A 24,533-nucleotide genomic window follows, 5' to 3' on the forward strand; every position below is an offset into this window, starting at 1 on the left:
CTTTACCTCTTTCCTGCAGCGTGATTGGTCCGGGGCTCTGGGAGGCGGCCAATGAGTGCGCTCGCGGAGAGCAGCGAGGCCAATATGGCTTCCTGCACCTGGTGACGGTTGAAGAAACTGTTAGGTCTCATGGAGAAGCCCCGGGGCGTCGAGGTGAGAGGGAGAGGAATTCTCGTGACTGGGAAAGGGAACCCCGAGAGCCCTGCTCGGTGGGCCCTTCTTTAGGCCTTTGAGCGACGCCTGGAGGGTGGAGGGTGGAAGGATGGATAAACAGGTAGTTAGGCTGAGCAGGGCCCGAGGCGATTGGCGTTGCTTTTTGCTCCGGTTCTGCTGGGGCCGAGTAGTTGAGGGAGGAACAGCCTCCCTGGCCTGGGGAAGGGGAATTGGGTTCAGAATCTGAGAGCTCCTGAATCTTCCTCCTCCTCCTTGTCTCATGGTGGTGTTCTTTAGGGACTGTGAGGCCTGTCACATCCTGGTGGGAAGTAAGGGATGATTAAAGTTTAATAAACCCTCCGTGTCCGGAGCGTTCACATGCATTATCTCCCAGTATACTCAACAGCCCAGTGTCTCGTTTTTGTGGTTCAGGTAGCTGAGGCCTGGTGGGGTGGTGCGACTCCCCAGGAGGGTCACAGGACTGTAAAGTGAAGGAGATGGGCACTAAGTCCGTCAAGTTCCAAAACTCTACCAGGTTTGCTTTTTCCACTCTACCACCACCTGTAACCCACGCATCCTTTAATCATTCGGCTTCTGGTCACCTTATATTTGAATTTCCTTTCTAGCACATTTGCATGTGTAGTTTGTAAATGTAAAGTGGAATCGCTCAAAAGCTCTGTAAGGGTAAAGGAAAAGAATCATACAGTGGAGAGTGAGAATGACAGCTCACAGTTTTAGAGCTGTCACTCACTGCTGGAAGTGGGACTAGGCTTTGCATGTCAGCAGTCCTCTAGAGGGCTTGTTATTATCTCCATTGTACTGATGGAGAAACCAGGAGCAGTAAGGTTAAATATCTTGCACAAAATCACACAGGTAATAAGTGGAAGATCCTGGATTCAAACTCAGGTGTACCTGTTTTGAGAGCCCATGCTTTTTTGTTTTGTTTTTTTTGGTGGTACGCGGGCCTCTCACTGCTGTGGCGTCTCCTGCTGCGGAGCACAGGCTCCGGACCCGCAGGCTCAGCGGCCATGGCTCACGGGCCCAGCCGCTCCGCGGCATGTGGGATCTTCCCGGACCGGGGCACGAACCCGCGTCCCCTGCATTGGCAGGCGGACTCTCAACCTCTGCGCCACAAGGGAAGCCCGAGAGCCCATGCTTTTAACCAGTAATAATCGCCAACATTTACTGAGCACATGCTGTGTGCAACTCACTGCTCTGAGTGCCTTGCCCGTATTAACCCTTCCTTCTCCCCCAAAGCCTATGTAATAGGTGGAATGGTCCTCATTTACAGGTGCGGAAATTGAGGCATTGAGATTGACCTGCTGCAGGTCATACGGTAGGGGTGGTAGTAACTAGTAAGCAGTGGGGATGGTGCTGGAGCCCTGGCCTAGAGCCCAAATTCTTCACACCTTTTCTGCAACATGCCAGGTAGAGTTATATACAGTATCTCATTTACATTCCACCTCCTGGAGCCAAATATTTTTCTTGTTTTATAGATGAGAAAATTGAGACCCAGAGAGGTTAAATGACCTGCCCAAGGACCCACAGCTAGTTAGGATCAGAGCTGAGTCCAAAGCTATTGTATATACCACAGTGCTATAGCCAGCGTGTCATTAGCCTCTGATATCCTCTTTAGGGCAGTCTGGGCCCCAAATTAACTTTTGTCTGACTTACGTTGTTTTTGAGTTGAAATTACTTTGGTGTACATATGCGGAAGGGGGAAGAATGAGTTTCTAAAATACATCTTCCCCAGAAAGTCTTCATGAGGCACTTTGCTTAGGATATTTTCACATCAGTGTATTCTGTTTGAATTATGGTAAAATGTCATCACTTATAAATCCACAGAGGGACCTTGGTGAATTCCTAATACATGTTTTCTGTCTTGCTAAGTTATTCTTTTTTTTTTTATTTTTGGCTTCATTGGGTCTTCACTGCTGAGCGCTGGCTTTCTCTAGTTGCGGCGAGTGGGGGCCACTCTTCGTTGTGGTGCCCAGGCTTCTCATTGTGGCGGCTTCTCTTATTGCGGAGCACGGGCTCTAGGCGCGCGGGCTTCAGTAGTTGTGGCACGTGGGCTCAGTAGCTGTGGCTCACGGGCTCTAGAGCACAGGCTCAGTAGTTATGGCGCACGGGCTTAGTTGCTCTGCGGCATGTGGGATCTTCCTGGACTAGGGCTCGAACCCATGTCCCCTTCATTGGCAGGCGGATTCTTAACCACTATACCGCTAGGGAAGCCCCTAAGGTATTCTTTTGATTTGCAGTTGAGAAATGTATAAACAAATCCAGGTGTTTGCAGAAGGAGTATTTGATTCTGCCTGCCACTTGGCCCAAAAGTGTTGACTTGACCAAGAACTGGAAAGGGAGTTGATAGCAGATCTGCAGCTTCCCTTCCCATACACTAAGCCAACCATAATTCCTTCTGCCTGCTTTTGTGTCACTAGGAGACTTCAGAACCAATGGAGGAGGAAGATGATGACTTGGAGCTCTTTGGTGGCTACGACAGTTTCCGGAGTTATAACAGCAGTGCGGGCAGTGAGAGCAGCTCCTACCTCGAGGAGTCAAGTGAAGCAGAAAATGAGGATCGGGAAGCAGGGGAGCTGCCCACCTCCCCCTTGCATTTGCTTAGCCCTGGGACTCCCCGCTCCGTGGATGGCAGTGGTTCTGAGCCAGGTGCCTTCAGAATGTCCCCTGAAGAGGGGGAGGTTTCAGAGGCTGTGGAGGAAGAGGGGGATATAGGCCAGGTGGGCGAGCTGTCCAGGTGTGAAGGGCTCTTTGATCTGATGTCTAAGGCCCTAGGAGAGAGCAGAGGCACCCCAAGTATCCCCAAGGGTCATTTCCTCTGCTGCAGTCTGATTTCAAATTGTGATTTCATTCTTTCTTATAATTAGTATTTATTCAGCACATATTAGATGCCAGTCATTAACATGGTGCTGCTTTTGCGATTGTCCTGTTCTCTAGATATTGAGAATATAGGACACCTAAAGTGATCTGGTTACTATCTGGGAAGGGACAAGAAATAGCCTGTGGGTTGGAAGTGAGAGGGGGGAAAATACAGAATAAAGTGACCTCCGGGTTAGAGGGTTAGGGTAGGGGTGGGCAGGTGAGAATCCCTGTGAATCATCTGGAAGACAGTTGGCTTCAGAGATGTGATGCTTACACAGCTCCTGGACCCCTGTGCCAGGGCCTCCAGTGTGGGGACGCCTGTGATAATGGGGAGGCTAGATGGTCTGTGATGACATTTCTGTCCCCTGGTCCCTTTACTCTTTAGGAGAGGAGAATCTAATACTCTTTGCCACTTGTTTCCTTTCCATTCATCCTGTCTTCTCTTCCTTTCTCCCCTTTCTTTTATCTTTCTCCCTTCTATCTTCTTCTAACCATTCTCTTAGAATCTTAGAACTTTAGAACTGGAACGAACTATTAGAGACCATCCAGTCCAGGGGTGCTATCGCCTGGCTGCACATTAGAATCACCTGGGGAACTCTGAACGAACCACAGATGCCTGTGTCCCACCACAGACCAGTTAATTAGAATCAGGCTTGGGCATTTTTTTTTTTCTGCGGTATGCGGGCCTCTCCCGTTGCGGAGCACAGGCTCCGGACGCGCGGGCGCAGCGGCCATGGCCCATGGGCCTAGCCGCTCCGCGGCATGTGGGATCCTCCCGACCAGGGCACGAACCCGTGTCCCCTGCATCAGCAGGCGGACTGTCAACCACTGCGCCACCAGGGAAACCCAGGATTGGGCATTTTTAAATGCTCCTCAAGTGACTCTGATGTGATATCAGGGATGAAACATTGATCTAGTTCAGTCTCTTTATAGATGAGAGGAAAATAGGCCCACGGAAGTTAAATGATATGGGTACGTTTTTTCTTCTCATTTTCCTCTTTGCAAACTTTCCAACACTCACCTGTTTCCCCAGTCATCCTCATGGATTTTCCTTAGCCCCACCATTGACACATATAGCCAAGGGGTGCTAAGGAGCTTTAGGTGTATACACCCAAACCTTCTATTCCAGTTCTGTCAGCCTTAGGGGGCCTGGGACTCACCTGATTAATGCAGTGCCCCAGGTTTTGAAGGGCCCATCATTTTGTTTGATTTGGAGTGACGATCAAGGGAGTCATGTGCTAAGTTCTCTTCCTAGCTGTCTGTGAGATGTGTGGTATCGTGGGTACGAGGGAAGCCTTCTTCTCCAAGACCAAGAGATTCTGCAGCGTCTCCTGTTCTAGGAGCTACTCCTCCAACTCCAAGAAAGCCAGTATCTTGGCTAGATTACAGGTGAGAGGCCATCACTTGGAAGACCCTTCCTGGGGCCGTGGGTGCTGAGACAGGAACAATCAGCAGACTGGCCTTGTGTTTTCACAGCACCGGTTCTCAAACTTGACTGCACGTTGGGGTCACCTGCAAACCTTAAAAAATATTGATGCTTGGGTCTTACTCGCAAAGATTCTGATTTAATTGGGGCTGAGTGTAGCCTGGACACAGGGTCTTTAATGAGCTTCCGAGGTGATTGTCCTGTGAAGCGTGAGGGTCGCAGTGCTTGCTCTTCTGCTTAGTGCCTCATACACTCTATCTCTCTCTTTGTGAGACAGTTACTATTATGTCCCTCATTTTGCAGATTTTAGTCAAGGCATAGAAAAGTCCTTCTCAGTGAGCTAATAATGGTATTGTTTATAACTGTAGTTTGGGGATACTTGCTATGGGCTTGGCACTCTCAGTCCAACCAGTGATCCCTAAAAAATGAATTTTTAAAGATTCCGATTTTAAGAGCTCAAAAATTTTTACTAACTTACTTAGAGGTACACAAATAAAATTGAAGAGCCAGGGTTTGGACCCAGGTCTCTGGAATTTAAACCCAAATTAAAAAAAAAAATTTTGGCCACGCCTCACAGCTTGCAAGATCTCAGTTCCCCAACCAGAGATTGAACCAGTGAAAGCGCCAAACCCTAACCACTAGACTGCCAGGGAACTCCCTCAATCCACATTTCTATCTCACCGATCTCTTTAATAAATTCTCTGGGCCTTTCTGATCAGTACTTAAGTTACAAATTACAGACCAGATCAGTGGCCTTTCACTTTGGGGGACGATGCCTTTGAGCACCCGATAAGCTATGGACTCTCTCTAGAACATTCATGTATGTTCTAGAGCGAGTCCATGGTTCAGTTCACGAGCCCTTTGAAGCCCATTCTCTGCCATAAATTTGTAGGAGCACCAAAGGAAGGAGATGGCTGAGAGTTGACGACACCAAGAAGAGGTTCCTGGCAGAGGCGGGGCTTAAAAGATAGTAAAAGTGCCCCTCCCTGCGTGTGGCTCTGCCAATCCCCACCCCCCCCCTCCAGGTGAACAATAGCCAAGTGTGGGCAACCCCCATCCTTGCAGCTCCCCTCTGAGCTAAGCATTATCATTGTTATCATCTTGATTTACAAATGAAGAAACTGAAGTCCCAAAGAGGTTAACTGGACTGATGCCTGATTTAAACCTGTCCAAATCCAGAGCCTTGTTCTTAGCCTTTAGGCTACACACGCTCTCCTCCCTCCAGGGAAAACCACCTACCAAGAAGGCCAAAGTCCTGCACAAAGCTGCCTGGTCTGCCAAAATTGGAGCCTTCCTCCATTCCCAAGGGACAGGACAACTCGCAGATGGGACACCAACAGGGCAGGACGGTAAGACTGCAGGGACCGGTGCTCAGGAAGCAGGTTGGGTGCAGTGCCAGGACTGGGGTGGCCTCCCAGGGAGCGAGGATTGGAGGAGGGGGCCAGCTAGAAAGTGCCGGCCCGGGCTGGCTTCGGATTGTATCTTCCTCACCTGGTAATTGTGAAATTACCCCAGAAGATCCCTCAATCACTCTTAAATTGCCAAGACCCCTACTCTTGATAATTTAAAAGCCGAGGATTAGCTGCTTTTGTTTTGCATTGCCTTTAGCTCTCTGGCTTCTGTTTCCCTGGGGCAGTGGAGACCCAGATCTTGTTTGAAGAAGGGTGATGGGATAAGGGAGGAACTTTTCTTTCTGAGCTCGTGTAGCTATTTCTGAGCAAATGTAGGCATGAAGCGACTGCGCTAGATGGTCTGAGTTTCTGACCGACTGTGCTAGATGGTCTGAGTTTCTGACCGATATTGAGCCCCCAGGCTCAAGGGTTGGAGGGGCCTAGGTGTGTGCACCTCCCATCATTTAGATTGGCTGTGGCCAATGAGAGGTTGGGGGCGGTCTGAGGAATTTAAGCCCAAGGGTCTTTGAATTTCCGTCTTTCTCTGGGGAAGGAAGACCAGACATATTTCCCTCTGAGTGTTTCCTCTACTCCTGAGAGTCTGGCAGCCTTTGGATAAGGCCCTCCGCCGTCCTGATGGCCGCTGCTGGGGCAGGTATGGGGTGAGGAGGGGACCTGCTGCCCCCGCCCCTCCGGCCCGGGGTCCTGGAATGGCTGCTGCCGGAGCTCCCAGCTTCGACCCTTTAACCCTCTCCATCTTTGCCCCGCAGCGCTGGTCTTGGGTTTCGACTGGGGGAAGTTCCTGAAGGATCACAGTTACAAGGCTGCTCCTGTCAGCTGCTTTAAACACGTGAGTGCCCTGGGGATGAGGGGAGGACGGGCAGGGTCCTGAGTGCTGCCACCATCTCACCCACCTGCCTCGCAACGTCGGCACCGGGAGAGAACAGGGTGAGGTCTGGGTGCTCGAAGCCCAGCTCTGCCGCTCCCTCCAGCTTACCTTTCTGTCCACTTTTTCAGAAAGTCCTCCCACAGACCCTCAATGCGAGCTTCTAGCCCCTCGGAGGTTCCCCACTTCGCTTATTTACATAATGGCACTTTGTGCTTTGATATCCAGAAGCAAACTTTGTCCTTTTCCTTTTCCTTTCCTTTCCTTTCTCCTTTTCCCCCATTTTTAGTGCTTTCCCGTTGAAAGCTTGGTGCTGTGAACTGCCCTGGGCCCCTTGGTTCCCGGGAGGCCAATGTGGATGCCTCCTGGAGCCCCTTCTTCTAAAGGCTCCCCGACTCCCTGTCACTGAGAAACAGCAAAGGCTGAGACCTGGAGGGCTGGGCTTGGAGCCGAAGAACTTAGCAGGCAGGCCTGAGCGGTGGTCTCCTGCAGGCGCAGAGAGAAACTGAGGGAGCTCTCTTGTCTTTCAAGCCAATTTCCTAAACCTGGGAAATCCAGGAGGAGGCCTCTTTAAACCCACTTCCTAGCCTCTAATTTCTGAGCTGCTACTGAACTCTGGGGAGGTGCTGATCAGGAAGAGGTTGGCACTCGGTGCAGCTTAACTCCTCCTCTCCTGTCTGGTTGCTAGTGAAGGTGCACGTCTTTTCCAGTGGGGGGAGCTCTTTATTTCCTGAATTCTCTAGCAGTTCAGGCATTTCATTGCGGGGAGTTGCATCATACTTGCACTAATATATCTGCCTCGATATGCTCTGTAAAAAGCCCACCTGAACGTGCCTGAGCAGTATAACTGTTTCTGGGTTCTGTGATGAACCCAGTCCCTCCGGCCAGGGAGATGGAATGGGATACACTGATTGGCTGAAACCAGGGCTGAGAAGGAAAAAAGGAGAATCTCCCTAAAGGAGAACCAAAGTGCCACTGGCAGCAAAGTAAGGATTAGATACTGGGGAGGCAGCCCCAAGCAGTCCAGTGCTGTCGGGGGCATGTTAACAGGAGGAGGAGAGATGGAGAAAGGACGTGCCAGAGCGGTGGGTGGGCAGCCGGCTCTGTGAGAGCCAGCCTGGCGACAGCTGCAAGAGCAGGGGTCGTGGTCCTAACGGCCCAGGTGGAGTGATGACTGGAAGAGGTGCTATGTGTGCCGAGAATGGCGCCTGGCACGTGGTGAGGGTGAGAAACTGCTAGGCGTCGTGACTGTCACGCAGGCTGGCGCAGCCATGGTGTGCCCGCGAGGATAGCAGCCAGGAGCGGCCCTGGAGAGCTTAGCACCCAGGACCATCTGACTCTGGGTCTCTGCCCAGCCCCACCACCACGTCTTGCCCGTCTCTTCATCCCTGGTCCCCGGCCTGGCCTTCCACACACAAGGAGTGAGGGGCAATGCTGAGGGGCGAAGGAGGAAGGACGCAGACTCTCGCGAGGCCCCTCAGCCAGCTGCTCTCCTCTGCCAGCCCAGGTGGCTCACTGTCCCCCTTACAGGTCCCACTCTATGACCAGTGGGAGGATGTGATGAAGGGGATGAAGGTGGAGGTGCTCAACAGCGATGCTGTGCTCCCCAGCCGTGTGTACTGGATCGCCTCGGTCATCCAGGCAGCAGGTGGGTGTTCCTCCGGCCGAGGCAGGGTCGGGCTGGGCAGTGACATCTCCAGATGGACAGGCAGTGGTGGAGCAGAAATCAGCTTCATAAAACAAACACAAAAACCCGCCTGTTGGAGTTTTTGCCTCCCTTCTTGCTGTTCTTTTATCTTGCCTACCTTAGAGGGGACCACAGGGCTTGGCGAGTTTGGAAACTCCCATCTTTTAAGTTCATTCCAGGGTTGATCAGGCTATAGAAAATTATTCTCCCTCCTGTGCTGTACTGCTTTCCGAGTACGTGGCATGGGTTTGTTTTTACTCTGGCTGTTGTGGAAGGAGTTCTTGAAGTAGGCAGCACAAGTCCTGTTTAGGCTGGAGAAGAGCGAAGGCCTAAGAGCACACCGCTCCCTCCTCCTTCTCAGGGTACCGGGTGCTGCTCCGGTATGAAGGCTTTGAAAACGACGCCAGCCATGACTTCTGGTGCAACCTGGGGACTGTGGATGTCCACCCCATCGGCTGGTGCGCCATCAACAGCAAGATCCTGGTGCCCCCGCGGAGTGAGTCGATGAGAACGTTCCCTGTCCTGGTTCCTGCGGGGCCCTTGGGAGCAGTTAGACCAGAACAGGGCCCACCTGCCTCCTTGCTTCCTGTCCTGCCTTGTTCCAGAGGCCCTGTGGCAGGTCCAAGTTGGGGGAGTCCGGTTTTATAAGATGGTGATTGCTGGCCTGAAAAGGCAGAAATAAGTTATTTAGGCCCCTCTGCTGCTCTCTGGGGCAGCTTTGGTGCCCCATCAGTGGGAGTGTTGTCAGTCTGTACTCAGGGTTCTGCTCTGTCTCTGCAGCCATCCATGCCAAGTTCACCGATTGGAAGGGCTACCTCATGAAACGGTTGGTGGGCTCCAGGACGCTTCCCGTGGATTTCCATATCAAGGTCTGGCAGTGAGCCCTGTGGGTCTCCTAACTGATCTCCTTCCTGCCCCTATCCCGTTTGATCTGTCCTTTGTGCTGTTCACTGGAGTATTTTTTCTAAGACTCCCTTGCTTAGCAATCTTAGCGGCTCCAGATTTCCTAAGGATGGATGGTGGGTGTCGTCTGCCTTCCCAGCCTAATAGCCTCCTCCCTGCTCAGACGCATTGATCATGTTGCTTTGTCTGCCATTTCTTCTCCTAGATCCTTACCTTTGCTCATAGCATTTTCAGGAGCGTTCATTCAATAGATTTTATTAAGTACTTGTTGTATACAAGGCACTGGAAATACGGAGAATGTGGACCCTGCCATCTGGGACCGTCCAGTCTGGCACAGGAAATGAAGGCACACCCATGAAGAATATAAAATAGCCTTGATTTTGTACCAGAGATGTGCCTCAAAATCATCTGTGTGGCATTGAATTTTAAAAAATTATTTAGTTCTTTAACATAAAAAATCATACACATGGTAAAAATTCAAAGGGATCACAAGGATATGCAGTGGAGACTTAGTCTCCTCCCCCTTTGTGTGCCAGGCCTGCTGTTGTGCGGCTCGCTCACATAGGTGCCTGGGCCACATCTAGGGTCTCTGGGGCCCCTGACCCGGATGCCCACACGTGTTGTTCTCATGTTGCTTGGGTAAGCATCACAGCAGCGAGCCAAGGGGATGCAGGGCAGGTACCACCGTGACATGTGGTTGAACTGGCCTTGTGGCCTCAGGACGAGCAGGTGTTGAGGGAGGCTTTGTGGAGAAGATGGCATTTGAATTCTACCTTGATGGGTAGGATGTGGGCGGGCATGGAAGCCAGCGGTGGAAAATCAGATGGGAGGGTAGTTGGGGCCATCTCACCCAAGGCCCCGGATGCCTGGTGAGAACATTGGCGCCGTGGGCCTTAGCTGGTCTTCAATGAGTAATGGTTTCAGGCACCTCAAAAACAGTTTTTCCCTTATTTGAACATACTGGGTAGTGCTCATTTGCTCTTCATCTCTCTATATTTTGTTAATTATCATAGTCTTTTTCCCAAAACTGCAAGCTTTTTCTCCTATATTTCCCATAGTACCTTGCACAGTGGACAGGGTTGGCGACTGAAGATGAGCTGGCCCTAGCGTTAGGATGAGGCAAGTGGCTGTGTGCAGGCCACCAGGAGTGTCAAGGTGGCCTCATCTCTGCTTAAATTAAAAAGAGCTTGATTCTGGGTGGCAGAGCAGGGCTCTGCGTGAACAGTCGGCAAGCACACACTAGCTGTCACATGCCCAGTCCCTGCAGGGCATGCGTGCAAAAGCAGCTGCCTCTGAAGATTGGGTGGTGGAGAGGATGGGGGGGTGGGTCTGTAGAGGGAGCTCAAGTCCAAATCCAATCCCTATATGGTAATCCAGTCCCGCATCTCCGTGCCTAGTTCTGTGCTTGGAGCTGAGAATGTACAATAGAAATGACTCAAACCTAGCTTCTGCCTTTACAGACCTTGAGTTCCAGCGTGTGACCTTAAACAAAGGAGGGCAATAAAGCGTTGTCGGGTCGTGGGCTGCACCAGTGGGCACAGAGGAAAGGAGCTTGTCAGGAAAGGCCAGCGGCGGGGAGGCGGCCCAGAGGGACCCCAGCCCAGTTCTCGCCCTGTGTCTCTCCCTCTGCTAAATGGGCCTGGTATATTCCAGCCCTTGAGCTGAGGGTGAAAGATCTGTGTCCTGGTGGCTGCTTTGTGACCCTTGGGCCGCTCCCCCTCCTGGTGGGATTTGGAATAGCACCGCTTAGCCCCCCGTCACGTGGAGACTGGGATGCTTCTCCCTGAGCCCGCAGTGCCCTGGTACTGGAAAAGCCCTACAGAGCTTACGTAACCATCCTCTACCCCCGGCAGGACAGCACCAAAGTCACAGCAGACAAAGAATCTCCCGTCTCCTCACCCAGGCCCCGCCACCAGGGCTCTAGAGCAGCTTGTGGACATCTTGGTCACTGTCCTTTGCTGTGTCAGAGGGGCAGGCATCACTACTGAGGTGCTATGAGAGCCGTTCAGAGCTGCAGCGCAGAGGGGCTGGAGCTGAAATTAGATGTATGGAGGCGAGGGGCACTCAGTTCCCTAAACGTGAGGCTTGTATGTGCCGTCAGTGGGGGCCAGCAGGTAGAGGGGAGCGGGGTGCCCGTGTGGTCAGAGTGCAGATCCCTGAAAGAGCACAAAGCTGGACACCAGAGCCAGATCTGCGGCCCAGCTCTGCCACTCACGAGCCCGTGTGACTCTGGGTAAGTCACGTGACCTCTCTGGGGCACCTGTTTCCTTAGTCTGAAAAGCGTTCTGTAATACCCATCATAATGACTTACTGGCATTTTGGTGCACATGTAAAAATCATATCATCAGTATCATCCCAGGGACTTGAGAGCCAGGGTTGAACCTGGCGGGACAGGAGGGCTCATCTACCTGCTTCCTGACGCAGTGTGTGCGGTGCTTCCACTCCACCTTCCCCATCCTCTGATTACTCTTAAGGGACAGAACAGGAAGGTGGGTGGGAGGGTCCACATGACCCCAGCAGGCCTGTGTCCTGATGTCATTGCAGATGGTGGAGAGCATGAAGTACCCCTTTCGGCAGGGCATGCGGCTGGAGGTGGTGGACAAGTCCCAGGTGTCACGGACCCGCATGGCTGTGGTGGACACGGTAATCGGGGGTCGCCTACGGCTTCTCTACGAGGATGGCGACAGCGATGATGACTTCTGGTGCCACATGTGGAGCCCCCTGATCCACCCAGTGGGTTGGTCAAGGCGTGTCGGCCATGGCATCAAGCTGTCAGGTTAGCAGAAGTCCCTGGCCAGCGAGGGCACATCTCTACACCCCACAACCATGCTGCACGGTAGAGGCGATCATCTCTACCATGCGGATGGCAGGACTTGACCAAGTATCCCGAGAGGTTGAGTGCCTTGACTGAGGATGCTCAGGTTGAAGTGTTAAAAACTGGTTTGAAACTAGAGGCTACAGGCCACATCCTTTCCATGTGATGTGGGAAGAGTCTGGGTCCTAAGGGCTGAATAGTTCCTACAGAGACCTTCTGGTCTAGGGGGCACATTTCTGGGGGAGGCGTGGAGATGGCCCTGTTAGCAGCTTCACCTTCCTTTTCTCCCTTCCTCCCTCTGCCATTTCCCTAAAAGAGAGGCGCAGCGACATGGCCCACCATCCCACTTTCCGGAAGATCTACTGTGATGCTGTTCCTTATCTGTTCAAGAAGGTGAGGCACAGCCCTTGGGCACTGTCCCCTTGGCCACAGGTCCACTCCAGGCCTGCGGACCCCAGCTCTTCCCTGGGATGTCCCTTTCCCTCCCCACTTCCTTCCCAGGCCGATGGCAGATGAGGCCTGCTTTCCCACCTTCCCTGGGCCAGCCCGGAGATTCCCCAAGTGCCCCGTTCCTTTAAGGTTCGAGCTGTCTACACGGAAGGCGGTTGGTTTGAGGAGGGGATGAAACTGGAAGCCATTGACCCCCTGAATCTGGGCAACATCTGCGTGGCAACCATCTGCAAGGTGAGCCTGGGGGAGCCTCCAGTATGGCTTTCTGCGGGCATGGAGGTGGCAGAGCTTCCCAGTTCTCGCTGCTCCTGGGCTACCTGCTTTCGTGTCAGGGTCAGAATCTGCTTTCGTGTCAGGGTCAGAGGTGCGTTGGACAGGTGCTTAATGAACACCTGGCCTGAGCCTGTCCTGGGTCAGGTGTAGGCTTCCCTGCTGCCACATGCCACCTCCTTTGAGTGCTGACCTAGCCAAGCCATAGCCGGGCTGACTTCACTGCAAACCTCTGTTACTGCTGCAGCCTGAAGAGCCAACAGCCACCCTTCGGCCCTCCAGGGGGTTTTGCCGATTTATCCATCCAGCAGATCTCCAGGCTGGGCCCGTGTGTTCACTGAGAACACACTGACAAGAAGACAGATGCAGTTCCTGCTGGCACAGCATGTGCTATCTAGTGAGGAGGCTAAATGATCTCACGAGTGTGGGTTACACCAGTGCTGAGTGCTCTGAAGCAGCTCGGGGAAGGCTGAGAACCAGCTCTGGTTGGATCCATCCACCTTGCATCCCCATTGTATCACCTCACCCTGGGATGGGGGTGCAGTTCAGGATACCATGTTCTGTCTGCCCTCCTCCCCTCCACCTGCTAGGTCCTCCTGGATGGCTACCTGATGATCTGTGTGGACGGGGGGCCCTCCACAGATGGCTCAGACTGGTTCTGTTATCATGCCTCTTCCCACGCCATCTTCCCAGCCACCTTCTGCCAGAAGAATGACATTGAGCTCACACCCCCAAAAGGCAAGACAAGCCTTACAGTTGGGAGGAGCAGGGTGGGGCCACTGGCCCCAATTCCTGGCCAAGCCAGACCCCTGGAGTTTGAAGTCTGTGAGTGGATTGGAGAGGTGACAGAGCTACCCAGGGTCACCACTAGCCCATACTCTGGGCTGGCTCGGCCCCATGGCTGGTATGTGGCTCGGTGAGCAGAGCTCCCACTTGTCCCTTTGGTCAGTGAACAACTTGTGCAACAGGACCATGGTCCTAGAGCAGGTACCAGCCTGGGGAGGAGGGAAGAAGGCTGCTGGGGAGACTCCGGGGGGGGTCCTGACTGAGCTGCAGGCGCCCCTTTGGCGCTGGGAGACCTTCCGGGACTCCCTCCCGCTTCCCTTCCCCCCTCCTCACCTACACTTCCCACTCCTACAGGGTATGAGGCTCACACTTTCAGCTGGGAGACCTACTTGGAGAAGACCAAGGCGAAAGCAGCTCCGTCAAGGCTCTTCAACACGGTGAGGAGGCCAGTCCTGCCCACCGCCCGCAGCGGCAATCCCAGCCCTGCTCTTTTCTTGAGTCTTTGCTACTGAGGTCCGCCCCTTCAGGGGAGAAGTCCCAAGCTCTGACCTGGGCGCTGTGCCGAACAGTTCAGCTGGTCCCTTTCCCAAAAGGGCCAGTGCCTGGGAACAAAATGCAGTGGGATCACTGGTCAGAGGAACCTCCCCCCGCAGGCATGCTCAGCCCTGCTCCCTCCCCCAGGTGTGCCCCACTGGGGCAGGGCCCCGGCTGGCTTGGTCATTGCCTTTGTTCCCCCTCCCAGGACTGCCCCAACCATGGTTTCAAGGTGGGCATGAAGCTGGAGGCCGTGGACCTCATGGAGCCCCGGCTCATCTGTGTGGCCACTGTGAAGCGGGTGGTGCACCGTCTCCTCAGCATCCACTTTGATGGCTGGGACAGCGAGTATGACCAGTGGGTAGACTGTGAGTCCCCGGACATCTACCCCGTCGGCTGGTGTGAGCTCACCGGCTACCAGCTCCAGCCGCCCGTGGCCACAGGTCTGGGCTCTCACAGCCCTAAGGGGCTCTTGACTTTCCTCTTCTTCTTCCTTCCTGCCAACCACGCCCCCGCCCCACGCCCACCTCGTTCTTTGGCATGAGATAGAGAATCTCCTGGACCACTTCTAAGAAAAGAGTGGCCCTTGTCTCCCTCCCCGTCCTGATTTCTCTGTCTCCCTCTCCCTCTGGCCTGCAGAGCTCCTTCCTTGACCTTGCCCACTCTGTCATATGCTCGTGCCCTTGTGCACCCAGGTAAACTCCCTAGGTCCCTCCGAGAGCCCTGGTGATGAGGGTGGGAAGAAGGGACAGCTGTTGTCCAGTCCCTCTCTGCAGCCCCCTCCCCATTCTCATTGCCCAGCTCTGGCTTTCCTTCTGGGGGCGTCCCCTGTGTCCGGGAGGCCGGTGAGGGGCGGACAGGCATCTTGGGGTGTGCCTACAGCCTGTGTCCTCTCAGAACTCTCTCCTCACCTCTTCTCCATACTTTCAACAACAGAGCCCACCACGCCTCTGAAAGCCAAAGAGGCCACGAAGAAGAAAAAGAAACAGTTTGGGAAGAAAAGTAAGTGATGCTCTAAAGCTACCTGGGATCAGCTGAGCCTGTGTCCCTGGGAGTGGAGGTGGGGTGTCGCCACCTAAGTCGCGCTCTTCATGGTCCCGCCCTCTCCTTCATCCCTTGCCCCACGGGCCCAGCCATCAATCACCCTGTGTCTTCAGGGACCCAGAGCGTAAGTCTTCCATCTCTGGCAATGGTCAGGATACCGAGGAAAAGAGACAAGAGACTATTTGGGGTGTAGGGAGGCCATGTGTAGAGGCCATGCTTGAAAGTAAAAGGTACGAAAGGAAACGGGTGGAAGCTGCTCCCTGAGGCTGTCGTTGTTCCCTCATGACCCCCAGGGAGTGGGAGGAAGGGCGGCCACTGATCTTGGGGACCTCTCCACAGACAGGCCCATTCTCAGCAGGCCCCAAGCTGAGCTGCAGGCCAGTGCGGTGAGGTGGGCTTCCTGACGTGGTATCATGCAGAGGAGAGGATGTCCTGAAGGGAACAGGGAGGAAACAGTGTGGTCCCGAGGCAGGATTAAGATGCTGTGAGGGTGTGGAGGCGACCAAGCGGCAGGACCCTGTGCCGTTCAAAATGTAGGGCTGGGAATCACACTTCAGACATGAAGAAAGCGAGGATCCGAAAAGGGAAGCTTAACCATGGCGGAGAGTGGGGGGAAGTGGGTGTCAATCCCTTGCTGGCGGCAGCCTCTGAGTCGGAGGCGCACAGCCCTGGGGGCTGAGGTCAGAGTTGGGGCCTCTGTCCTCCCAAACTGGCGCTTTCCCCTCTGCTGTGCTGCCTGACCACTGGGCAAGACCCAGCCTGCGTGCGCCACGTGGATGCATCCCTACCCCGGATTTAATTCTGTGTTTATTCAAAGGAAAAAGAATACCACCAACCAAGACCCGGCCCCTCAGACAGGGGTCCAAGAAGCCCCTGCTGGAGGACGACCTGCAGGCGGCAGAGAAGATCTCGTCGGAGCCCGTTCCTGATGAAAGTAAGAGCCTCCCACGCGGGGTCGAGGTTGGGGGCGGCTCCGGTGCTCAGAGGCCGACCCCCTCCTTCCCCACCTGGGCACAGAAGAGTAGAGTCAAGTTTGAAGGGAAGTTTCTGGGCACCAAGCAACCCTTCTCAGACCACTGGGCCTGGAGGGCTTCCCAGACACCCACCCCCAGCTCTGAATGGAGCCGAGCGTCTCGCATGGCCCTCTCCACCTCATGTGCTTGGCAGGGTGGGCAGCCTGCCCGGCTGGGGTGACGGGACCCTAGGCCTTCTGTGCTGCCTGCCCCCACAGAGGGGGAAGGGGCTCCCCTTGCCATGTCCTGAGGGCCCATCCGTAGGAAGCCTGATTTCTTCCCCAGATCCTGAGGCCACGCCCTTCCCGGAGTTACAGGCACACTCTCTTCTCTCTGTCCCCCACCTCTTCCTCCTCAGTCATTACCGTGCGTGTAAAGGAAGAGCATCTCGACGTGGCCACGCCTGACAAGGCCCCAAGTCCAGAGCTGCCCGTTCCCATCGAGAACATCAAACAGGAGACAGACGACTGAGACTTCCTCGTTGCTGCCCAGCCGCCCAGCTGGCAGCCAGCCCAGGGCGCCTCGACTGCCAGCACCCCTCCACCCCACTTTCCTCTGGACACTGAGCCTTTCTGCATGAATGCCGCCTGGTGCTGTGGGCGCTGGGCAGCGAACGAACACCCAGGGTCTCCCGGACCCGCCCTGTCGCCTCTGCCCCCTCCCTGGCAAGGCCGGCGTGACTAGGGCTGCTGAGACCCACAGACTCGCCTGTGAGCAGCTCCCTCTCCAGGTGGAGTTCCTGAAGCTCTTCCTTACCAGCCTCCATCCACACCCACCGTGTCCCTCAACTGCCAGGGGTGAGGGGCCGCACACTGGAGGACAAGTTGGTTGGTGGCGGGGGTGAGCTCAGCGCGCCTTTGTGTGTGTGTGTGTGTATGAGCACACCCAGCATGCGTGTGTGTGTGTGTGTGTGTGTACGAGCACATTCAGCATGTGTGTGTCTGTGTGTGTGTATGTGTGTTCGAGCACACACGTCCCCTGAGAGGGAGGCTGCCACCAGCATTGAACTTAACCCGCTCTGGAGCCCAGGGGGGCTAGGACCTGTCCTTTTCATTCTCCTGTTAACCAGGGACGGGTCTGGCCCTGCCAGAAAGTCACAGGGCTGCGACAGAGTTGGGTGGTCAGCCCTGCTGGCTGAGGTGGCCCTGGAGGAACTCCTGGAGGAAGGGACACACTTCCTGGCTCGTTTTCCTCACTGTTCGTGTCCTTAACTCTGTAACATGTTTTGAATCTCCTTCTCTCTAAAGTACCTTCTAGAAGTTCATCTAGCATCTGCCCAAATTTCAGCTGCTTTTTTTTCCCCAGTTAGTCTCCTTTGAAACTGTCTCCTCCCTCTGATCCATCCTCTCTTCAAGAGACCCTCTTCCTGGAACCTAAGGTGATGGCAGGTGCTGTCCTCAGCCCTTTTCTTTCCTTCTACATGTTTGGGTAGTGACGGCACGGCAGGGTGGGTCCCTGTGTCACCCCTTTAAGGGCTGCAGCTGTGCCGGGCGGGTATCTGGCTTCCTGGACTGTCAGGTGCTTGCCAGATGGGGTGCTGACCGTGGATGTGCTCAGGACCCAGCTGTTGGGTGTCATCCCAGAGATGGGGTGACCAGCCCAAGGGGAGCTGATTTCCTGTCAATTCAAAGAGAACTTGATCCTTTCTCCTTTTCTAAAGACACTCTGCAGGCCCACATGGTATAGAAACCAGGCCCAGAAAGCACCCTCTTGCAGGCTGAATTCCCCAAAACATTACTAGGTGTGTGTGGAACACAGTGATGACCAAGGACGGGGCAGGTCCCAGGAAAGAGGGACCATGCCTGACCCCACCCCCATCTCACACACACCAGACTTGAGTGGTGATGGGTCAGTCAGTGGCATCAGCTCCCAGGGGAGGAAGGTGGCATGTGTGTGCACTTCAGCTCTGCCTTTGTTGAGGGTAAACTGCTCAGCTGAGAATAATTCATCGTCCCTGATGCTCTTGCCGTTAATGGATCCAGTTCTGACTGAAGAGCTTCTAGGAAAACAGGACTTGTATGGCATTTTGGCCTTCGGTTGCTTCTTCCTGAATGGAGAAGTGAAATCTACAGGTGCCGTGAGCACGACAGGCAGAGCTGGAGGGCACGATTAGCTGCCGTTGCGGCCCTGGACTGGCCTCCCATACTTAACTTGCATGAGACAATTGAATCTCTTTTTTGCTGAAGTCCAATTTGTCAGTGTTCTGTTCTTAGAGCTAGAGTGCGTTCTGATATGCCACCCGACGGTGTCAGTTATGAAAATTGGGTGAGTTCACACATGAAGAGTGCAGAACACAAGTGTCATCTGTCATCTCCGGAGCTCCCCGTCTCCATAGCAACAACATGCTATATTCTCCTTATGTTTCAGCCATTCCCCTCCCAAAACCACAGGTTCCAGAAAGCCCAAGTATGTGACAAAGTGTACATAACGTGTTGCTGGGACCTAGAGGTTAATTTGTTACAGATGGAAGTGTTGACCTCTGGGACATAATAGCTCAAGGCACAGAATGAACCTTGTTCCTCAATTGCCCTTGGATGGAACCAGGTCTTGAAGTCTCACAGCAGCGGGGCCACCTGATGGCTGGGAAATATCCTCAAGAACAGAGCCACTTCCACTCCCTGCTCCCACTGCTTGACAGCCTGCAGCAGCTCCCTGGTGCAGATTAGGCCACGTGCAAACACCTTCCTTTACTATCACCCCCATCTGGATCCTCAGCTCTGCTTGAGGGACGGGAAGCAAGGGCACTACCATTTGTGATAGCCCGATATGACAGGCACTAGTGTACAGGCGTTCACACGGCTCGCTTCATCTTCACAGTAATCCCGTGAGGACACGCTGACTCATTTCACGCATAAGAGACAGAGGACTCGTTAAAGTTCAGTAACTTGGTGGCTTGACAACTGTTAAATGACAGCAGTGGGAGCAAGCCCAGGCTCGTCTGCCAGGTGCTTTCGGCCAGGCAAGTCCCCCAGCCCAGAACACCCTGCCAGGGCTCAGGGCCCTTATCCTTCTTTGATGCCTTGGTATTCCCGGGAGGAAGCTGCCACTTTCAACAAAGTAAAAACAAAAAGCCTGCTGGTGGCGTATCTCCGTGTCAGAAAGGGTGGTTGGATGGGGTGGTCCGCGAGGCCCCATTCCTGTCGCAGCTACAAAATGTGGGATTGGCGTGAGGGTCTTTTAATGAGAGTCCAGACCTGGAGGTGAGCCCGTCGGGGCTGCTGCTCCCGAGTCGAGCTCAGCATCCACGCCGGTGCCGTTCATCACGACTCCCGGCAGAAAGCGCCGCCCGAGTGTTCGCCGAGCATGGCCGCCGTCACTGACCCTGGCTCCAGGGCTCGCTTCTAAGGCCGAATGCTCACCCTCAGCCTGGGGTCTTTTTAGGGGTTCTTCCTCACGCCCAGCCGACCTCCACAAAGAACAGTTTCGGGTTGAATTAAGTCCCCACGAAAAAGATACACCTCAGAATAAGGCCTTATTTCGAAATAGGGTCTTCACAGAGGTGATCCAGTTACAATGAGGTCATTAGGGTGGGCCCTGATCTAATGACTCGTGTCCTCATAAAAAGGGGGAATTTGGACACATCCAGCAGGAAGACGATGTGCAGAGACATGGGAAGACATCGTGTGACAGTGGAGTGTGCTGCCACAGCCAAGGAACGTCTGGGGCCCGCGGAGGCTGGACGGGGCACGGAAGGACCCTCCCCTCGAGGCCTCAGAGGAAGCACAGCCCCGCCAGCACTCTGATTCCAGGCTTCTAACCTCCACATCAGTGAGACAATACATTTCTGTGGTTCTGAGCCACCCAGCTTGTGGTAGTTTGTGGTACTGCAGCCCTAGGGAACTGATACAAACACCATCTGATGGTCCCTAGGTGCCCCAACTCTTCAAGCTGCAGGGCCAGAAGCAGGCAGAGCCCTCTCCCCTCCTTCCCAGAGCCCACCCTGTTCTGGTCACGGCTTTCCTCTAAGGTCTGCCTCCCCTACATCCCCTCGCCCCCCAGCACGGGTCGCCACGTGGAGGGGTGCCCATGTCCTGCGCACTCTTCTCTGATGAGCTGCCAGATTTTGCTACAACTGAGCGCTCCAGTGTGCATGGGTTTGTCCGGACAGCAAATGTAACGTCAAGGGGGTGATGGAGTCCGACCCGTGGCACCAACCACACACCTGCACTCCTGCTCTTCCCGCCCCAGGGATGAGCGAGGCCCCCGAGATCAGGTGGGGACAGGCTGAATCAATGGCAATCCAGCAGTAACAGTCACTGTGGGGTTCTCATGGATGCCCGGGGCCCTGGGATGCTGCAGCTTAATCGGAAAGGCCATTGTCCCGTGGGATGGAACAGTCATTTCCTTACAAACCCACTCTGGGCTTAGCCCAGAGGTGGAGGAGGTACGGAGAGGGGGATAGACATTTTTTAACGGAAGCAACAGGGTCATTACCCAGATCTAGAACCTCACGAAATTGGGACCAAGACAAGTCAGATCCCTGCTACCCCAGGGGCTTTAAAACCTGACCCACCCAGCGAGGCCTCCCTGCACCTGCCCCCAACCAACCTTGTTCGCTCCCTGCCATCTTCCCTTCATGGGGGTCCTCTGGGCACTAGGCCTGGGGGCCGGCGTCCGCTTGGCCTGCCCGGCAGCCCAGCCCGGGCAGGCTTCAAAGACAGCAGCTGCAGCCTTCACACTCTGGCCACGGGCACTGGGAGGGGCGGCACAGGTGGCCCCCACGTGCAGGTTCAGCCCAGTGAGCCACCTGAGGAGAAAAGGGGGTTCGGGGAAGCCACTGTGCTGAGCTTTCCTGAGGACAGCGAAGAGGTCCTCAGTGATGCGGGGGCAGTGGGACTCGGCCACTCACCAATTATGTGACCCTGAGCAAGTCATTTCAACCTTCAATCCCCTCCCTGTAACAGGGGGCCAGTAATAAACAGTTCCAGAGGGCTGAAGACCCAGACGCTGTTCAATCTAGATAAGCTATCTAATTTAATGTAATTCTTACGACCACCACCAGGAGGTGGATGCAATCGCTATCATCCCCTTTCCAGATGAGGGGCCAGCACAGAGAGGCCACATGGCTCACAGGTAGATGGTCAGTCACAGAGGTGGATTTGAGCCCAGGTCACCAGACTCCACGGTTCTTGTTGCTTTCTTAGGCAGTGACGTAAAGTGCTCTCACACATTTACTAGGTCCCACCCCACTAGGCTGGGCAGATTTCATTCCCACTTTATAGATGAGGGAACAGGGGCTCAGAGAAGCCCACCCAAGCCCCGTGGATGTCTGCCTCCCCCAGGAAGGGTAGCTGGCCCTGGAAGGATCCTCGCCCGCCAGAGGTGCTCAGATGGCACCAGGGCTTGACTGAGAGCAGCTGCTGGGTCCCCAGCTGGGGCATTCAGTTGGGGGTGCTTACCTGTGAAGTGGGAGCAGCTGGCAGTCACAGTGGAAGGGATTGCCACTGAGGTCGATGAGCTCAAGCTGGCTGAGACCAGGCAGGGCGGGCAGGGCCTGCAGCTGATTCTTTTGCAGATGTAGGCTCTGGAGCCGAGGCCCCAGGCCCAAGAAGGCCCCCGGAGAAATCTGCAAGAAGGCGCCAGGCCCTGGTGTGAGCTCCTGCCAGGCCTGTCCCACCCCCAGGCCTGGGAGGGAGCCTCATGCTCCCCGTGCAGAAGGGGAGTAGAGAGCCCAAGATGGGCAGGAAGGGCAGTGCTGGGGTGGAAACCCAGGTTTTGCCAAAGCACGTGCCCTTTGCAAGTCACACAGACCCCCAGTCCATGGTTCTTTCTGCTATGCCTGGACCCCCGCATATTGGCAAAGCTCTGCCCACAAAGTGTGCAACAGTAGGTAACCCCACGGATCCACGTTCCGCCCTCCTCCAGGCCTCGGCAGTGCCCTCCCTGCCAAGCCCCTCCGTGTGGCACAGCGTTCCTCCTGGTCTGTGGCCCACACCTGAGCTCCCTGGGGCAGGCGCAGGGTCGGGCTCATCTCAGGGACCCCACGCCCAGCCTCGGGCCTGGCACTGCAGGGGCGGCAGTGTTGGCTGAGTGAACGCAAGCTGCGTAGACCCTCGTGCTGCCTCCCCTCACCCCTGTTCCCCCTGTGCCCACCTGCTCCAGGCCACTGCTGTTCAGGAAAAGGTGTTGCAGCGAGCGGCCCACGGGCCAGAAGGCCCCATCTTGCAGGGCCCTGAGCGGGTTCCCCGAGAGCTGCAGCTCCAGGAGGGCAGGCAGCCCCTCCAGGGCCGCAGTGGGCACCTCTCGCAGCTGGTTCCTGTCCAGGTGCAGCTTCTCCAGCTCCTGAGCGGGGCCCAGTGCCCCGGGGGACACTTGGGTGATGCGGTTCCCACTCAGGTAGAGCCAGCGCAAGGCCCGCATGCCTGCCAGGTCCCCCAGTGCCAGGCGGTCCAGAGCGTTTTCCTGCAAGTGCAGGGAGAAGAGGCTGGGCAGGGCGCGCAGGGCGGCCACTGGCACCTGCAGGAAGCGGTTGCGCTCCAGGTACAGGTAGCCCAGGCAGGGCGCCCCTTCGAGGGAGGCAGCGCTGAGGCTGGAGAGCGAGTTGTCCGAGAGGTAGAGGTAGAGCAGGCTGCCCAGCCCCGCCAGGGCGCCTGCTTCCAGCTCTGTGATGCCGCAGTGCTGCAGGTGCAGCGACACCAGCTGGCCCAGGCCCGGGAAGGCCTCTCGGGGCACCAAGGGGAAGTGGTTCTGCCTCAGGTCCAGGAGCTGGGTGTCGTTGGGGAAGCCGCGGGGCACGACCTGCAGGCCGCGGTCCTCACAGCTGCTGTGCCGGGACTCAGGGGCGCACACGCAGGCGCGAGGGCAGGGCCTGGCCGCCCCAGCCTTCTCCTTGGAGGTGCCGTCAGGGACACGGGGCCGCGCGGCCGCCACCTCCTCCTCTTCCTCCTCCGCCCCGGCTCCGGGGCAGCGCAGGTCCGAGGGCCGCAGGGCGTCCAGGGCCTCACCGCGCAGGCGCCGCGGCTCCCCGCACGCGCCGTCCGAGCGCACGCGCGCACGCGCCAACCACTGGAGCAGGGGCCGAGCCCGGCAGTCGCACCGCAGTGGGTTCCCCTGCAGCCGCAGCCGGCGCAGCTGACCCGGGCCCTGCAGCGGCTGCAGGGCATCCAGCTGGTTCCCACGGAGGTCCAGGGTGTGCAGGCGGGGGCAGTGGGCAAAGGCCCTGGGGTCCAGGGCCTGCAGGGCCCCGTGGTCCAGCCTCAACTCCCGCAGGCCGGGCAGCACCAGCCCGTCCTCCTCGCCCGTGTAGGTGAAGGGGTTGTGGCCCAGCTCGAGGCGGGCCAGGCCGCGGGCCTGGGACAAGGTCGCCCCGGGCAGGGACTGCAGCTCATTGTGGTGCAGGCTGAGGCGGCGCAGGGCGGGCAGGCCGGCCAGGGCCTCGGGGGCCAGCACGCTGAGCGCGTTGTGGGACAGCTGCAGCCAGCGGGCGCGCACCAGCCCCTGGAAGGCCATGGCGGGCAGGTAGACGAGGGCGTTGTGGGCCAGATTCAGCGTGGCCAGCGCGCCCAGCGCCCCAAACGTCCCCGGCCGCAGCTCCTCCAGCAGGTTCCCCTCCAGCTCCAGCCGCCGCAGCGAGCCTAGCCCGTCCAGCGCCTCCTGGGGCAGCGCGTTCAGGCGGTTGGAGGCCAGGTTGAGGAGGAGCAGGCGGCCCAGGCCTCGGAAGGCACCCTCGGCCACCAGCTCCACCTGGCAGTGCCGCAGGTCCAGGTGTGTCAGGTAAGGCAGGTCCCGGAAGGCAGCTGGGGGGATCAGCTTCAGCATGTTGCCCTGGAGGTCCAGCCGCTGGGTCAGCTGAGCAGGGAGAGGTAGGGGAGGCTGAGCGGCACCAGGACCACGGCCTGTGCCCCTTGCTTACCCTGGCCTTTGCACGTGCTGTTCCCTCACCTGGAACACTCTCTTCCCCCTCACGTTTCCTTCATTCTCTTCATCCTGCTCCCTGACACCTCCTCCTGGAAGCCTTCCTCCCCAGCCGCCTGGGTATCCCCTAGTCTAGCACTTTTCACATTGAATTGTCACTGCCCCTTTACTTTCACTCTTTTCCTCTAGCTCTTGACTCCATAGGACAGAGACCATACCTTAGTCCAGTATATCCCCAGTTCTCTGCCACAGGGCCTGTAATTAACTCAATGCTGTATCTATATAGGTCACCTAACTTGTTCCAATTGCATAGCATTTTAAATAGACTGTCTCCCTGTTGTTGGTTATTATCATTCCCATTTTACAGATGTGAAGACTGAGGCTCAGAGAGGGAAAGTGACTTGCCAAGGCCTCCCAGCCCAGCAATGGCAGATCCACTGG

At 55.9% G+C, this 24,533-nt stretch overlaps 2 protein-coding genes across 4 annotated transcripts in view; one reads left to right on the forward strand and one right to left on the reverse strand.

The window, feature by feature from the left end:
- L3MBTL2 (L3MBTL histone methyl-lysine binding protein 2) lies at window positions 1-18,423 on the forward strand. Of its 3 annotated transcripts, none has more exons than XM_067698204.1 (17): window positions 1-153; window positions 2,592-2,820; window positions 4,289-4,422; window positions 5,685-5,808; window positions 6,621-6,700; window positions 8,267-8,384; window positions 8,785-8,919; window positions 9,204-9,292; window positions 11,871-12,102; window positions 12,458-12,534; window positions 12,721-12,825; window positions 13,452-13,599; window positions 14,002-14,084; window positions 14,390-14,624; window positions 15,118-15,183; window positions 16,043-16,159; window positions 16,524-18,423. In XM_067698204.1, exons 1-17 carry the CDS (start codon window positions 130-132, stop codon window positions 16,643-16,645), a joined length of 2,118 nt encoding a protein of 705 aa, XP_067554305.1. In that variant the 5' UTR covers window positions 1-129; the 3' UTR covers window positions 16,646-18,423. The 3 variants fall into 3 exon arrangements, with proteins under 3 accessions (XP_067554305.1, XP_067554306.1, XP_067554307.1); XM_067698205.1 differs by having other exon boundaries at window positions 16,597-18,423; XM_067698206.1 differs by lacking the exons at window positions 16,043-16,159; window positions 16,524-18,423 and adding an exon at window positions 14,821-14,876.
- The window catches only part of CHADL (chondroadherin like), a 15,007-nt gene continuing 6,571 nt past the window's right edge, over window positions 16,098-24,533 (reverse strand). The window contains exons 3-6 of the mRNA XM_067698203.1: window positions 22,332-24,026; window positions 21,638-21,804; window positions 20,787-20,985; window positions 16,098-16,232 (exon numbers count right to left, since the gene is read on the reverse strand). Of these exons, the coding sequence (XP_067554304.1) occupies window positions 16,206-16,232; window positions 20,787-20,985; window positions 21,638-21,804; window positions 22,332-24,026 (2,088 nt within the window). The 3' untranslated portion in view covers window positions 16,098-16,205. The remainder of the gene's footprint in view (window positions 16,233-20,786; window positions 20,986-21,637; window positions 21,805-22,331; window positions 24,027-24,533) is intronic.

This window comes from Pseudorca crassidens, chromosome 11 (genome assembly GCF_039906515.1).
Source record: "Pseudorca crassidens isolate mPseCra1 chromosome 11, mPseCra1.hap1, whole genome shotgun sequence".
NCBI classification, from domain to species: Eukaryota; Metazoa; Chordata; class Mammalia; order Artiodactyla; family Delphinidae; genus Pseudorca; species Pseudorca crassidens.